Source organism: Catharus ustulatus, chromosome Z (genome assembly GCF_009819885.2).
Source record: "Catharus ustulatus isolate bCatUst1 chromosome Z, bCatUst1.pri.v2, whole genome shotgun sequence".
Taxonomy (NCBI): Eukaryota; Metazoa; Chordata; class Aves; order Passeriformes; family Turdidae; genus Catharus; species Catharus ustulatus.
In genome coordinates this window covers 4,043,495-4,058,966 of record NC_046262.2, presented here as the reverse complement: position 1 = coordinate 4,058,966, position 15,472 = coordinate 4,043,495, and the positions used below count along the sequence as shown (strand labels likewise).

At 36.9% G+C, this 15,472-nt stretch overlaps 1 protein-coding gene across 1 annotated transcript in view; it reads right to left on the bottom strand.

Annotated features, from left to right (window-relative positions):
- RIT2 (Ras like without CAAX 2) overlaps nt 1-13,167 on the bottom strand; it is a 182,871-nt gene extending 169,704 nt beyond the window's left edge. The window contains exons 1-2 of the mRNA XM_033085990.2: nt 13,068-13,167; nt 11,291-11,476 (exon numbers count right to left, since the gene is read on the bottom strand). Of these exons, the coding sequence (XP_032941881.1) occupies nt 11,291-11,393 (103 nt within the window). The 5' untranslated portion in view covers nt 11,394-11,476; nt 13,068-13,167. The remainder of the gene's footprint in view (nt 1-11,290; nt 11,477-13,067) is intronic.
- Between the last annotated feature and the right edge of the window lie 2,305 nt (nt 13,168-15,472).

The following is a 15,472-nucleotide window of genomic DNA, read 5'->3' as shown; positions in this document are numbered from 1 at the left end:
AAAACCATGTCCCTAACTTACACATACACAGGCTCTTTTAATACTTCTAGAAATGGTAAATCCACCACTGCCCTGGACAGCCTTTTGCAATGGCTGAGCATCCTTTCACTGAAGAAATATTTCCTAATTTTCAGCCTGGAACAACTTGAGGCCGTTTTCTCCTGTCCTATGGCTTGTTACCTGGCAGAAGACATCAACCCATCCCAGTCTACAGCTGTGATGATGCCTCTCCAGCTTCCTACTCCAGAGAGCGACTGAGTGAGATACATGGGATAAGAGGGCACAGAGGCAGGACCATTATCCTCTAACATGACCTCTGTGTGCATTTTGGCCACCAGCATGTACAGCAGGTGTTGTGGTATGACCATGGATTATTAGCACCTTGTAGGATAATTGCAGTGGAAAGACAGCATCTGAAACCACTGCCCCTTGAAGCAAAAATTCCTGCATCTATCCTTTTACTCCTTTATCATTCCTTTACTCATCTGTTTCTAGTTTTCTGTTTTCTGAATATTTTTATAGGTCTTTATTTTATTTTCTATTGTCTTGTTGTCTATTCTTAGTTGCTGATGTCTGTTAACATTTCCCATACAAATTGCTTGGATTGTTTCTTTTATATCTTCTCTTTTGACTTTTTCGTAACGCCTTCCTCATCATCAAAATCACAGCCAATTGTCATTTTGAGAATGTTACCTGGGGAAAAAAGAAAGAAAAAAAAAGAGGAAGCTTATGTGATGCACTCCTTGCTATGTCAGGCATTTAATAATTTTTAAGTATCTTGGGAAAGATTTGGAAAATGGGGCTTTTTACTTCCCCTTTTATAGGAACAGACTAGGGTTCTAGAGAGAAATGGAGTGTGCACCAAAAGAGAGATTGTGTTGAAAATTCACTTTTTTATTTTAACTCTAAGAAATCCAATGAAACTGCTGTAGGTGGAAGAAAGGCACAAGAACCTGGTTTCTGAAGCTCATGGGTTTCCGGAGCTCATACATTATACATTACATAATTGAATAATATATAGATGGTTCTTTTTTCTCCTCTAATCTCAGGGGAGAAATAATGTGCTTCTAGAGCTTATCTACAAATATATGGAGCCCTCATGAAGCCCAGGAACACATCCTTGGGCTGTACCCAGGGTCAGATACTGCACAAAGCAGATCTCTGGCATGTTCTGTGACATGAGTGATAAAATGACCATGCCACCAGACATCCCAAGATTATTCACTGTGAAGAAAATGTCTAATGACTGCTTCTAAAGCAAATAGAGAACATAATTTATATATAATAAAGTCCATAAAAATTTAGAGAGGGGGATTTTTAAAGCCTGCCAAGTGTTTTGGATGACTTCAGAAGCTGCTGGTTTTGAAACAACTAATAATTTGACAACACTTGCATTTGGCTTTGAACATTCTGAATAAAAATCTAAAATAACAGTACATATTTTGCAAGCTGCTAAAGAGACATTTCTGTAAAGACACTGCAGATCTTGTTCAGCAGGGAAAAGTTCAGTGTAACCCAACAAGTTGCCATGTGGGTAGTAGGCTAGTAAAGTTACTGAAGGAATCACAGAATCTGGCAGACAACTCAAATGTAATTTTTCATCAGTAATGGAATCATAGGATTTGACAGAGAATATAACTTTCAGCTAGGACTCCTTTATTTTGAGCATGTGAAAATGGACAAGAATTTACAGAATTACATTAGCACTTCAAGGAGATTGCAAGGAAAGAAATTGCTCATCTCATGACTGTAGTCAGTGTAAGCTGAAGAACAGCTACATGCATCAGTCTCTGATTACAGAGCTGATTACAGCTCTTACTTTGCCAAAACTTATGAAATTAATTTTTAAAACTTATAAACATTTGTGACCCCACTTTTGGGACCCCTGAAACAACTAGTTTAGTTCTAGAGTTTTAACGAAAAGATAGAACACTGAGTTGAAAACATAATTTTTTGGAGACCAAATACAAGATATTGGTATCTCCTTGACATAGCCAATTTGACACAACTTGGCACCTCCTGAAATCGTCTTTTATGCACACATTGACACCCTCATATTTTGGATTTTCCCTACTAACCCTAAAATAGAGTGATTTTTGCCAGTCTCCACTGGTTAGTGGGCAGGTAATGCTTTAGGAGATTTCTAGGGCGTGCAGGAAAGTGTCTTCCCAAGACATTTCCTCTGAAACTGGGACCCTGCACAGCACTCTCATGACACCCAATTCCTGTCACTGGAGCTGTGTGAGCATGATGGGACTTCCAGCTTCTAGCAAAGAAAATTAGACAGGCTTGCAGGCATAACGGGAGACTAATTAAAGTCAAAGAACAAATTAAAAGTGGAAAAGGATTACCAGAGGAATGGCAGGGAATAAAATAGAAAGTATGGAAAGAAAAGAGATGAAAGCAGCAATAGAAGAAAAAAAAAAGATTCTTAATAGTGCTTTCAAGAGTGTCCCTAATGGAATTAATCTCATCCAAATTTTAGCAAATAGCACGTGCCAAAAGTGCTGCAGATGGCTCAGCTCAGCAGCAGGGATGGCTTGGAAGGGAAACGGTTCCTGTGGCTGCCTCAACAGATTGTTTACAGCAAAGATAACGACAGTGCCCAGTCATTGTCATGAAACAGTGCTTGTTCCCTTGCTCAAAACTTCAATCTGGGCATTTCAAATGGCAGATTTGTGTGTGGCTGAAACTAGAAAAGTCCTTGATAGTCCAATTCCTGTTGCTGAGGAATAGCCTGGAAGGTTTTCTGTCTCTTTATAGCAAGCACAGTGAATGGGAAGAGCTGAGTAGTGCTCAAGTCACTGAAATCTTTAAGTGAAGCTCTGCTTTAATGAAACACCATGAAAAGCAGATTCATTAATACAACCTTCTGTGAGTGCTAGTCACTTAGAATGAGAGAATACCCTGAATTGGAAGGGGCTTACAAGGATCATCAAATCCATCTCCTCACCCTGAGCAGGGCCTTCCTCAAGAATCCCACCCCATGCCTGAGAGCATTGTCCAAATGTTTCTTGATCTCTCTCTGTATGATGCTGTGACCATTCCCTGAGGAACCTGTTATTGTCCAAACATTCCCATACGAGGAAGAACTTTTTCCTGATACCCAAACTAAACCTCCCGCTGTTCAGCCTCAGGCCATTCCCTTGGGTCTGTCACATAATTGTTCACATACAGTGTGTAGGTGAAGACTCTGAATTGTTAAATTTCAGTTCCATCCCTGGAACAGAGAACAGCAGGAGGTGAGCTAAAAAATCTGCTTGCCTTCCATCTGCATCACTACCCAACACACACGAGGTGATCCATACTTACTTTAAGGGTGCTATCTCAGCATATTTACAATTCTACAGGAGCCTTTATACTCAGAGGGACACATTTTAGTTCTGTTTGAAGCAACATAAATCACAGGGGTTTTTTGTTTTTCTTTTTTTTTTTTTTTTTTTAATACAAAACCAAATCCAATATTGAGACTAGCCTAAGGATCTCTGTTTAGCAGTCTGAACACAAAGAAAACTTCTGGCTATCTGCTTCATTAGAGCCACATCAGCCAAAAGTCCTGATGAATTTTAACACATCATAATTTTGAGGATGATAGTCCTTTTCTACTATAAGAGGATTTGAAAACTTCTGTTCTAGTATATTTGCTCTTTAATATTCAATCTCTGTAATGTGTTCAGTCTTAATGTAAAGCACTTAGACTAACAAAACTATCACCAGGCTGTTCCTTTCAAAGACTCTTCTACAATCTGCTCCATCTTGCTTTTAAGCAAATCGTTAAGGGCATATGCCCCACTTATTGACCAAAGGAAATTTGCCTGGAATATCTTATATATCTCTATCATGTTCTACATGTTCTAACTCCAATTTCATTACTTAACATCTTACTCTTCATGAAGCAATTTTGGCTGCTTTTCTCCTCAGTTTTTGGAATATATGTGCTCTTTTCTTGATATTCATTACTTTTAAATACTGTGACATCTCCACGGCCTGTTCCAGAGGGGCATGGAAGTGACCAGCTCGTTTGCCTTGCCCAGCTGGGTATTCATCATCTGGAAGTTATGATGGGAGAAGCCGGGTAGGTGATCAACCCATTTCCATCACAGCTGCATCCATTTACATTGAATCTCTGTATATATATGCAAGTTGTACAATAAAGAATCATGAATTACTGTTTACAGCAGCTGTTTGAATATAGTCATAGTCGTTTGTCATCATAAATCACACCGTGTCATTCCTTTTATCATCTCTGTCGGGTTTTTTTGAACTCTGTCCTATTTATCACACATCTTCTAGTGCTGAAGAATCCAGGGCACCAGTCAGATTTCTCAGCACTGGGTTGGTATCTCACAAGCAGAAACTCCCCCATTAAATACAGAGGGCATAATTGAATACTCCACCCCTACAACCATTGAACTATGTGAACTATCAAAGTAATGAAAACATCTTTTACTCATTTCCCTGAGGCAAACAATTCTGTCCACTAGGTCTGCCCGTAGGCAAAATAAAAAAAAAAGAAAAAAAAAGATTAATAAATAATGTATTTAATGCTTTTAAGTGGATAACATATACACTAAAGATAAATGAAGAATACCAAAAAGGGGTCCAGAAACATTTGAATTCTCAGATTCAATGGTCCCAAATAAGATAACACATATGAAAATGAAAAATTTAGATCATCATGAGAGATGTCATAGCACAGGTGAGAGACAGCACTAGGGAAAAGAGAAAATAGCTTCAAGTTACTATAGATATTTCTCTGTATGTGAGCTCTGTGAACTACACCTGAATAAAAGAATTTATTATTCTCTGAGGAACAAAAAATTACTCTACAGAGGAAACCAGTAGGCAATCTTTCTTCTAGTAAGGTCACTATTAGAAGAGTATGTCAGTTTTTGGAATTCATACTCAAAAAGTTGATGTGGAAATATTAGGGCTCTATAATTAAGCATACAAGATACTCTGAGCAGGAAAATAAGGTCCTAAAAGCAAAGTTTGAGATATTCACTGTACTGGAATGAAAGAAGATAAAGGTGTGAACTTACTGTCTACAAGTATTAACAGAAAACACAGATTCTCTCAGAGTTGTTAATAAAGAGATAAGACAAAATGTGTAGAATTTAGAATTACACAAAATCAAACTTGAAGCAAATTCAATTCTCTCCCTGTGAAGGAAACCAGAACACATGGGTAGTTTTGTTATCAAAGATCACAAACCTACCAGGAACTCTGTGTTTATACAATCTCTAGAGCTTCATTTGGTTTAGGAGAAAACTGGAGTTTGGGGATGTGGTTGTCTGGCATTGGTGATCCTTCCCTACAAGGTTTTTGTCTGCTTTTTCATGGCAAAAATGCATTGTGTACTACCATTATTTTGCAGGAAACACCTGCAATTCTGCATCAGAACTGACTGCTGTTCAGTTTACAGCATCCCAGACAAGACAAACAGTGCTGGTGGCTTAGAGCGTTCAGTTAGGATATTTTTCTCCCAGGATACATAATTGTCAAGAAGTATTACCATGTGCTTTGTACCACTGTCAGAGTTCTTCTGTCCCCTCCGTTCCTTTCCCAGCCTCATACTGTCACTGCTACACCAGGTCACAGCTAATCAGAGGTTGCAGACAGCAACATGAAGTGACCAAAGGAATTTATACATCATTTTGAATGGTCAGTACCTTCACCCTTTATGAGCTGTTACCAAGAAGGAAATTTGCCTGTAGTAAAAAATAATACATATTCTTTTATCCTTCCACTGTTTGTTTGTTTTAATCTGAATGAGTAGAATAATTTCCCTGAAACACCCGAGGAATTCAAAATCTGGATTTTTTTTTTTTTTTTCTTTTTCAGGCAGAGAATGACGAGGGAACAAGCAATTCTTTAATTCTTTTCAGGTGGCATACAGATGTGTGTCTTTGTTCATTAAAAAACTCTGTTCATTAAAAATGTCTTCTGCGCTTTTACAAAAATCATCATTTTTTGCAGTTAGAGGAGAAGGAAAAATTGAAACAGCAAAACTACACTTGTGTTGATTTTGAAGGGTGAAAAAGCAACTTAGCTCGCCTTAACTGCAATCCACAGCATGCCCAAGCACTTGAAAGGAAACTTTTTTCACCTTGACTCATACTGAGCAGTAACTAAATCCAACACCTTCATCCTGGTGATTGGCTTGCCTCAGGACATGAGAGAAGGCCAGACCCTTTCCTTTGATTCATTTACCAGCATTTAGGGAGCCACAGCTGTACCTGAGAATATTTCTGGGGAAAATAAGAAACCGAATCAAAACCAGCCCTGCTCCAAAAAAAGGCTTGATCAATGGAGAGTGCTCTGTGACACCAGTGCTGGGGTAAGAACAGCATCAGCAGGACCAAGTGGTGCTTTTCAAGCTCAGCACTTTTAATACCAGTGGAATTTCTACCTCTGCCCTTCATCCTTTTCAGTGTAACCTGGATCATACATTAATTTATCTCCAGGGAGTTTACAAACATCTGCAATGGACCAGCTCTCCAGCACACACTCCAGGGTGCTCTATTTACTGGAGAGTTTTGTTATAAGGACATGCTTGAAAGTAATAGGCACATAATTTGCTTTATCAAGGCAGAATAAGAGGTAAAACCAGACCAGAAAAAAAATTGCAGTTGAGAACATAAACGAAAGAAAATTGCAGATTTAATCTAATTCGTCTTACTGAAGTTCATACATCACAGGGAACATAATTGTTTTCACACATTTTGGAAGTTATTGTGTACACACGATCTTAAAATTAATTGGATGAGTCACCTGTATCTGTAGAAACACAGCCTTTGTGCCACATTGGGGAAAAGAAAAAAAGGAAAATCAAGGAAATCAATGGGTAAGAATGCCTCCCTTAGCCAACCCAGTCTGGAAATACATTTCCTCACACTATTCTTCCAATCTCCTTGAGAGAATCTTTTCTTAATTTTTTTCTTTTCCAGTTTTTTTAATTCTTTTTAAGATTGATGCCTGAAAATACATTTCAAACTACTTTCCTACATACAATAAAACTGGAAATTAGTTTTACAAAAGTCTTGGGGCAATTATTTTAAAATATCTACAAATTTTATATGGTGGCAACAGATCATTTGGCAGTCAGTTTGAGAAATAAATATTGAGAGATGAAAATTTTCTCTACGATAAAAAAAAATCTATCTTATTAGTAGGAGATATTAATTAGTTTTGATTTTTTTAAAGAATTCCTTTTCTCATCTGAAATGCAACTTCCATAAGACAGCTAACAAGAAATTCACTTTGCGTCTATGATAAATTTATTTTATGCATAAACATGTAATTTTATTTACCTGGAATAATTGTAGATCATGTTCAGCCTTAAATAAATCATCGTTAGCCAGGGTTAGGAAAAATCAATCAAACAAAAAAAGCAAAAAAAGCACTAAAACATCACTTGTCTTCAGCCAAGAAGATGCACATAAAGGTGGGTAATGGTGCAAGCTGATCAGTGTTTGGAGATTGCTTACGTAATAATTTTTCATCAGAGGGAGGTTTTTTTATTTTATTCAGTTGCACAGGTGCATCAATTTATTAATTTTAGCAGTCACTTTGCAACCCCTGGGTTAATCATCACTAATGTTCTGCAGAATGTGCTGCAGTTAAGTATTGTTATCAATGTAACTGGTTTGCTAAATGTGAGGCAGCAGTGGATGGTCTCAGGATTGAAAGGCTCTTTTGTGCATGTTTTTTTATTTGTAACACTGAAAAACAGAGCTAACCCCAGAGGTCTGATCTGCGTCAGACAAGGACCATGAGAGCACCTTGTTTACTGATCTCTGAAGGTATTCGTGAGCAAAATGGGTTTCAGAATCACCAAGGCTCTCAGGGTTTGAACCCTGTGTCAGGTAACTTCAGGTAGGTATGAGTGGTACTGAGGTAGCCTGAATTTGTCATCCGAATTTGTCATCAGAGCAGAGAAGTAAAAGTGCCAAATTCTCATTTTTAATTTAAATACAACTATAATTAGAAATATGTCCTTTTGAAATGGACTATAATTGAATGAGAGTCAATGCAAAATTTATTTTATTTATGTCAGTTTAATTTCAATTCAATTATTGGTTCTAGCATAACTTTGATCTGAACTTGCATCAGCCTGTACTTGATGTTCCTGATGATGGACACAAGTTACACAACATATGAAATTATACATTGCTCTGAAAACAAAAATAATTCTGTTTTCAGAAGTCTTAGAAGGGATTACTCATTCTAGAGGATTCTATACTCCATAATTACAGTACAGAAATCAACTCCTATAAAAATTTACACCTAGACTTGTACATTTTCATTAGAGACAACTATTACCTGTTTCGTCCAAAAGTTGGGTTTTGAGGTGGTGTCTTTTCCTCCTATAAAATAATGGCAGAGTTGTTGTTTTTTTTTTTTCTTTTAAATTAGCATTAGTTTTCCAGAATTGATTTTGAAATGTGAGAACCTTAAGTAACAATTCTTAGACCACTTGCAGTTTATTCATTATTACTCTGCATGTATGGGTGTCAGACTTGGCTTCACAGAGTTCATCCTCTTTTTCCAATTCCTGTGAAATTTACACCACACTGATTAGCACAAATATAAAGATGTTGGCTGATCTCCTGGATGGTCTGCCATCTTGGAGCACAGAAATGAAGAGACAAGCCTGACCAATTCAAAGAGAATTTTTTTGTAAACACCAATGCCTAAAGAACATCAATTTTCAATCTCCTCCTCATTCCACCCCATGCACAAGTGTCACAATAAGAGAGCAGGGGAAGGTTGGAAACACAAGATCAAAATGCTCAGGGGATCTCTGGATGTGAACTACATCCAGAGTAAAACGAAATCTAACATTTTTGTGGCTTGGTTCCTATGGAAAATTCATTCCAAACCTGAATTATTTAATATTGGAATGAATTGAGGAATGGAAGTCTTTCATCCGAAAGAGGCTTCCCAGTCAGTAATTTAACCCCAGCTGTTACTGTTTTCATCATGACTTAAAAGCAAAGAAGGAGAGAGAAGACAGGAAAAAGAAGGCAGGATGTTATCAATACATCAAACCACATATCACCAATTTCTCAAAATCAAAATTGGAATCGGAACCATTCATTTTTTCTTTTATCCATGTTCTACTCTAATTCATTTTTATGGTTAAATTCATAATTTCTTGGACACATTGAATCTGGATCACTAGGGAAAAACAGAGCTCATCTTGTAGAATGAAAGTAGTCATTAAGGCCTTTTTCTGGTTTTAATCCAGTGTAAATTAATCCTGTTTATGTAACAGTCAGAGTGAATTAATGATTCATGGAATGACAAGTATTTTTGCTATTTATCTCTCTCTGAATTCTATCAGTTGGACTATCTGTCAGGATTCTACTGAAATATTTCGGGTCCATTACACATCTGAAGTAGATATCTAGTACATGTTGAACTGTGCACCTCCTTTCTTATGAACTCTTAATAATACTCAGTTGCTGAGGTTTTTTTATTTTTTTCAATCAGGAGTTTCTCTTTTGTGATAACAAGAGAAAGTTTTTATTAATGCCACAGAATTTCATAAATATCGCCTTATGCCCTTCTTTTTTTCTTTAGCTCACACACTTCTACTTGTTAATTATGTGTTTCTTAGCTTTGGAGATGCATCATACCTTGTTGAATGCACAGATTTAAAGGCTTTATTCTCATCAAATTAACAGCTAATATTTTATGAACACAGAGATTCGAATTAACTAAACTTTTTGTTTCAATTCTTATTTAATAGCAAATGGAAATCCAGAAATTTCTTCCACGTATGTGTAAAGTTTGGTTGTTATGATTCAGCCACGCTATGAATGTAGCATAGTTTGTAATGCTTTGTGGGGAACAAGTTTTTAAAAATGCATTATTCCTACAAACATATGTTTGGGGATGGCAGGGTGGAATTTCTACCATCTTTTGGATGCACTCAGGAAAAAAAAAAAAAAAAGAAGAAAAAAGAAATTTGGAAAGACATAAATAAGAAAAAAAAAGGAAAAAAGATATTTACTGAAAGTTTCAGCTTGCACGTTGTAGATACCTGCTTTTCTATGGAAAAGATAATTTGAAATTGCAGAAATTTACTCCAAGATTGCCAATATTTTCTTCTTTCCCATTTTATATTCTGATATATAGTAACATCTGTGCAAGAACTGTTTGCTTGGTTAAGCAATACTGATGGGAAATAGCTTTCACTGAAAGATGTGCCACTGAAGTTGAAGCCAAATATAACAAAAACACAAAGAGAATGGATACAGAAAGAAAATTATGTTCACTGACAATTTTTAACTTTTTGCACCTAGACTTCATCTTATTGCTTAAATATAAATACAACTTTTTGATCTACACAGTTACTACAATTTAGTGTCACAGCTATTTATCCTGAAAATTCCTTGGAATTGGGCTAATGTGTATTATATTATATTATCCTGCTTTTTGTAATTTTGTTTCTCTTTCTGTTATTCTCTTGAATTTCCAGAAGATGTAATCAAATTCATGTTGTGTGGCTAGCTCAATATACTGACTTCTGAGACAAACTCTGCGTGTTCAGCAAAGTCTTTGTAAGAACAGAAAGCTGGTTTCAGTGAGAATAAATCAAAGCTGATAATATCTGGGTAAAAGAAAACACTGTCCAGAGAAAATAATGACTCCTCTGAAGAGATATCATTGTCAGACACAGCATATCTTGCCAGCTGTAGACAGGGATATTAAAATATGCTGCAAATCTGCCTCATAGCCTGGAGTGAGGCTCAGGCAGGCGTGCTGCACCTGTCCGGACCAGAGAGGAGGCTAAAACCAGCTGAGCCACAATGATACCCAGCCAAAAAAAAAAAAAAAAAAACCAAACAGAGTCAGTGCAGGCATCCCCCACACTCTGTACAGCTGACTTTGCAGTTAGTTTGATTACTGCCTGAGCACAAGGACCCCCAGGCCAACAAGTTCCATCCACACTGTCCAGCAAACCACCACCCCTCACCAAGTGGGAGAGTGACACGGGCACTTGCTGTCAAACTCACAGTAGCAGCCTGACTGCTCTCTCCTCACACACAACAGACCCAAGGTCAGCTCTACACAAATAACCAATTAAAAAGGCTTCCAGCATTTCAGTCTGTAACAAATTAAGCTGACTCATTGCCCCAGTCACGAACTATCGTCTTTTATCCGAGCCATGTGCAAGAGAAAGAGGAACGAAACCCCTCGTTAAACAATGTCCTTTTCCGGTGAACTTTATGCTCCCAATTCGCCCCTTCTCTCCCAAAATATTGTTTCTGAAACTTACCGCTTTTGCCAACTCCCCCTGCTCCCAGCATCACCACCTTGTACTCTCTGGAGCCTGCTGAAGAACTGCTCGAGGAGCTGATCATTGCATTTTCTAGCTCCATCTTGCACGAAGCAGCAGAAGGGACCGAAACAGAAGAAAAAGCAACTGGCAGGTGTTTTCTCTGATCTTAAACAACTATAAAAGCTGTGTTAGGAAAAAAAAAAAAAAAAGACAGAAAGGGAAGGTATAATGCAAGAGCTATGATTTATCAGCCTCACACACTGCTGTGCCTGTGTTAGCTGGAGAAGGTCTCATAGCAACCACTTTAACAGCTTCCAATAAAAATCTCTCTCTGCCCCCTCCCAGCTCTGTATCGTTCTCTGCTTCTCTTCCTGGACAGCAGCAGTTTTGTGAGGCTCAAGGGGTCTGGTACCTCTGGGGTTGCAGTGTCATCGAACAAACAGCTCAGATACTTCAGCAAAATAAAATGGATCAAATTTCTTAATTATGAAGCTTATTCTATGTAGTACTTGCTTGAATCTTAAAACAAACCAGACAACCTTCTTTTCACCTTGGAGTTAAATATGCATCCTATAATCATCAAGGCTGCTTGTTTCACACTCAGTACCATTACAAGTGGAAAGAGTAACAACTTTTAACAGCTTTTAACAGCCTTTTTTCTTCTTACTGAAAACACAGAAGTTTTCTAGGGCTATATTTTTCCCTAGATCAATACTCATTTTCGTTCAGATTACATCAATTATTTGGGAGATGGGAAAAAACAACTTTACCTGTTGTTTCCCTCCTTTTTCCACACAAAATTTCTGAAGAAGACAGGGACAGAAGGGAGGGGGACATATTTGTTCAGAAAAGATGTAAAGAAGAAAACTAACTTTTAGGAAGTATTTAATACTAATACCAAGTGATTCATCTTACCAAGCTGGTGAATGACATTCAGTGTGAAAATCTCACAGTGAAATTATTCAGTGAAAACTTACAACAAAATGCAGCAGCTCGTCATCAGTTTCAGATTTTGTTCTTAAAACAGCTGGTCTATTTAAAGAACTTGATAAATAATAAGATACTTGCCCAGCTTTAACTGTTACTCGATATTTTTGGGGATCAAAAAAGCATCTACCCCAAAATGAATAGAAAGGAAAACTTGTATTCTTTTGCAAGTGCTGGGCTTTCATGACAGAGGTAACTACTAAGATGACATAGAAATGGAAGTAGGAGAAGCAACTAATAAAGTATTTTAGAAGTCAGACACCTTCATCGCTACACTCTTCTAATAATTTCACAGAGAGTAAACATATGGTATTACCTAGGAATAGCTTAGAATTAAAAATTGAAAGAGAAATGAAAAAAAATTCATAGACTGATGAAGGACATGATTTAAGGAAAATTAAGGAGAGGAAAAGGTGTAGAAGGGCACGTATCATTTAAAAGTGTAGCTTAATGGGCTAAAAAAATACATTATTAAAAAAGAACAGACATGGTGATAATAATAATTAGAATGGAGAAGGCAAAAAGAACATGAATAGTCATTTTCACTCCTAATAAAAACCTTAGGAGACAATGGATGGAGCAGAAAGTAGCCCTGTTTAGAAAAAAGAAACAAAAAAACAAAAAATAAAAACTTAGAAAAGTAATGAGCAAGTTAGGAAAATTTTTGGTGCTTGAAATTGTGGGCAGAATAATTGATCTAATTGAACAGTGAAAAATGTTTTAAATACAGAGTAATGCTAATTGCATCGTGGACTATGAAAATCACCCTTGCTTAAGGAGTACTCACATGAACAGATCCTGGAAAAACAGAGAGACAGCCAAGTATGATGGTCTGTTTTCAGCCAGGCAGCAAAAGTGGACAGAGACAGAGTCCCTGTGCTCTGAGAAGTTACCCAGAGCCAGGATCTGCCACTGTGCTGAGGGACTTCTGAGCTCTGTAGTGCCAGGGCAGGGTGCCTGTATTTATATCTGGATGGAAACCTCAGAACTCAGAAGGATCTGTTCATCAGAGCATAAAGTAGGACGTAAACAGGAAATGCTGCATATGATACCTAAATATTGAATTTCAGTGGGATTGGGCAGGTAGGTCAGTTAATCCCCATTGCGATTAGAATTTAATTTCCATTAAAACCATTCTTATGTGACCATTATTGATACAGCAGATAAAACTAATAATGATATCAAAACCACTGCTTAGAACAGCTGGGTTTTTCTGGTAATCTCCCATAAACACAGCAATCTTCTCCTGAGGAGCTCTTGTTGCATACCTGGCAGCAGCACTTGGCTGAAAATGAAATGTCAGGAAAGTGAGTGGCTGTGGGAATGCATAAAAGGCCAAAAACCCTAAGCAAAATATATTTATATATAAAAAAATTAGTGAATGCAATGCATACATGATAGACAGGAATAAGTAACTTCTTTTCCAGCTGTTCTGTTAGTCATATAAAAGTGGAAAGTCCACTTTTTAATTTTGTTTAGAGCTGGAACGTGGGGAAGGAATTTGTGAAATGGAAGAGGCTACAAAAGGGAATTTAGTTAGAGCAGGAAGATAAGTTAAGACAACGAAATGGAAAGCCACTTCCTCATCTTTGAAGAAAAACAAGAAAAAAATTGACAGCACTTTTTTGGCTGAAAGAGTAAAATTAAGTGTTTGTTGATGAGAACTAAACACTTAAAACACTTGCTTTAAAGACACATACATGTTTATTTAGCTTTAGCAATTTATTAAATATTATTGCATTATATAAATAAACATATTGTACAGACATATCCTCCTAAATTCCAGAAATTTGTCCATAGCTTGACAAGGTGATACTTCATTCTTATTTATAACACATGACTTATCCTAACTGGTTTTCATCATAACGTGGTATTGACAAACAGCCTCCTCTGCCCTAATTTCATTCAATTCAGTAGCGGAGATATTTAGCTTTATTTCCATTTGCAATAACATCAATTAGTTTTCCTTCTCCCACCAGAGCACTAAGTACAAGGGCTTACTCTCAGTCTGTTGCCAATAAAAATTAATACTGAGATGATTTGAAATTACCTGGCCTAAAACACTTATTAACATAGGGGGGAAATCAGCTACATAAATATTTTACAGATAACAGGAATAAAACTGTACCAAATATAACTATTTAACCTGAAACGCTGGAATTTTTGCAGTGTGTGACATTCCACAGCAAATCCCAACCGTCTATTTTATCTCTGCTTCACTGCTTTAAAGACTCATTTATCATGATGCAAATTCATAGAAATCTGTCCTTCGGCAAAAAAAGAGTAACTGCAAAGGTGGGAAAAAAGCCTGGAGTAGTAGCTTGCAATGAATCATTTATTTAAGAAATTTATTTCATTTATTTCTATTCCTGTTCACATATTGCTTATGACTTTATGGTAATTCTGCTGATTTTTCTCCTTTATTTTTTTTTTTTTAATTTTCTATTAAAACTCACCGTAAAATATAGTTAAAGCTGAAAAGATCATTAAGGATGCTTAGGTCTTAAGAAAGAGAACATAAAGATATCTTAGCAGAGATGAGCTTTTTTCTACAGAAAATGCCATCAGGAAACATATATCATTCATCCTATATCCCCCCTTGCCCTGGGGTTGTTGAATAAAATAATGAGATGTTAATACAACATGTAAGTGTTCTGAAATTGTTTCCTAGAGCACTCTATATTGAGGATATTTTATCAATTAACCTGGATAAATATTCTTGTAGTTAGGCAGGGAGCTCATGAGTTCGAAAACTTGAATAGCAAGCAAAATGCAAATGTTGACTGATTTGTGCTCCATTAAGTGATGGGTTAAAGTCATATGAACCATCTAATAACAGTGAATATGCATGAGCCCACTGAGGTCCATGCCATTAGGAAAACACACACTGACCAATCTTTTGTCCCTCATGTTTACCTATTAGATACAGCAGAGGAAAGAAATGTAAAACAGTATCTTTCATAGAAAGGCTTATAAGACCAACTTGCTGAATTGCTGAAGTGCTGCTGTGACAAGGTGGAGTGCTAATGCAGAAATCACTGCGCAGCACTGGAGAACTGATTCAACCTGTTTCTGAGAAGAACAAAAAAAAAAAAAAAAAGGCACACCAGCTTAACTTGATCAATCCTGACAAAGCTAGCATAATAAAGTAATTGCTAGGGGACCTACAAAAAAATTCTAAACTTAAATTTT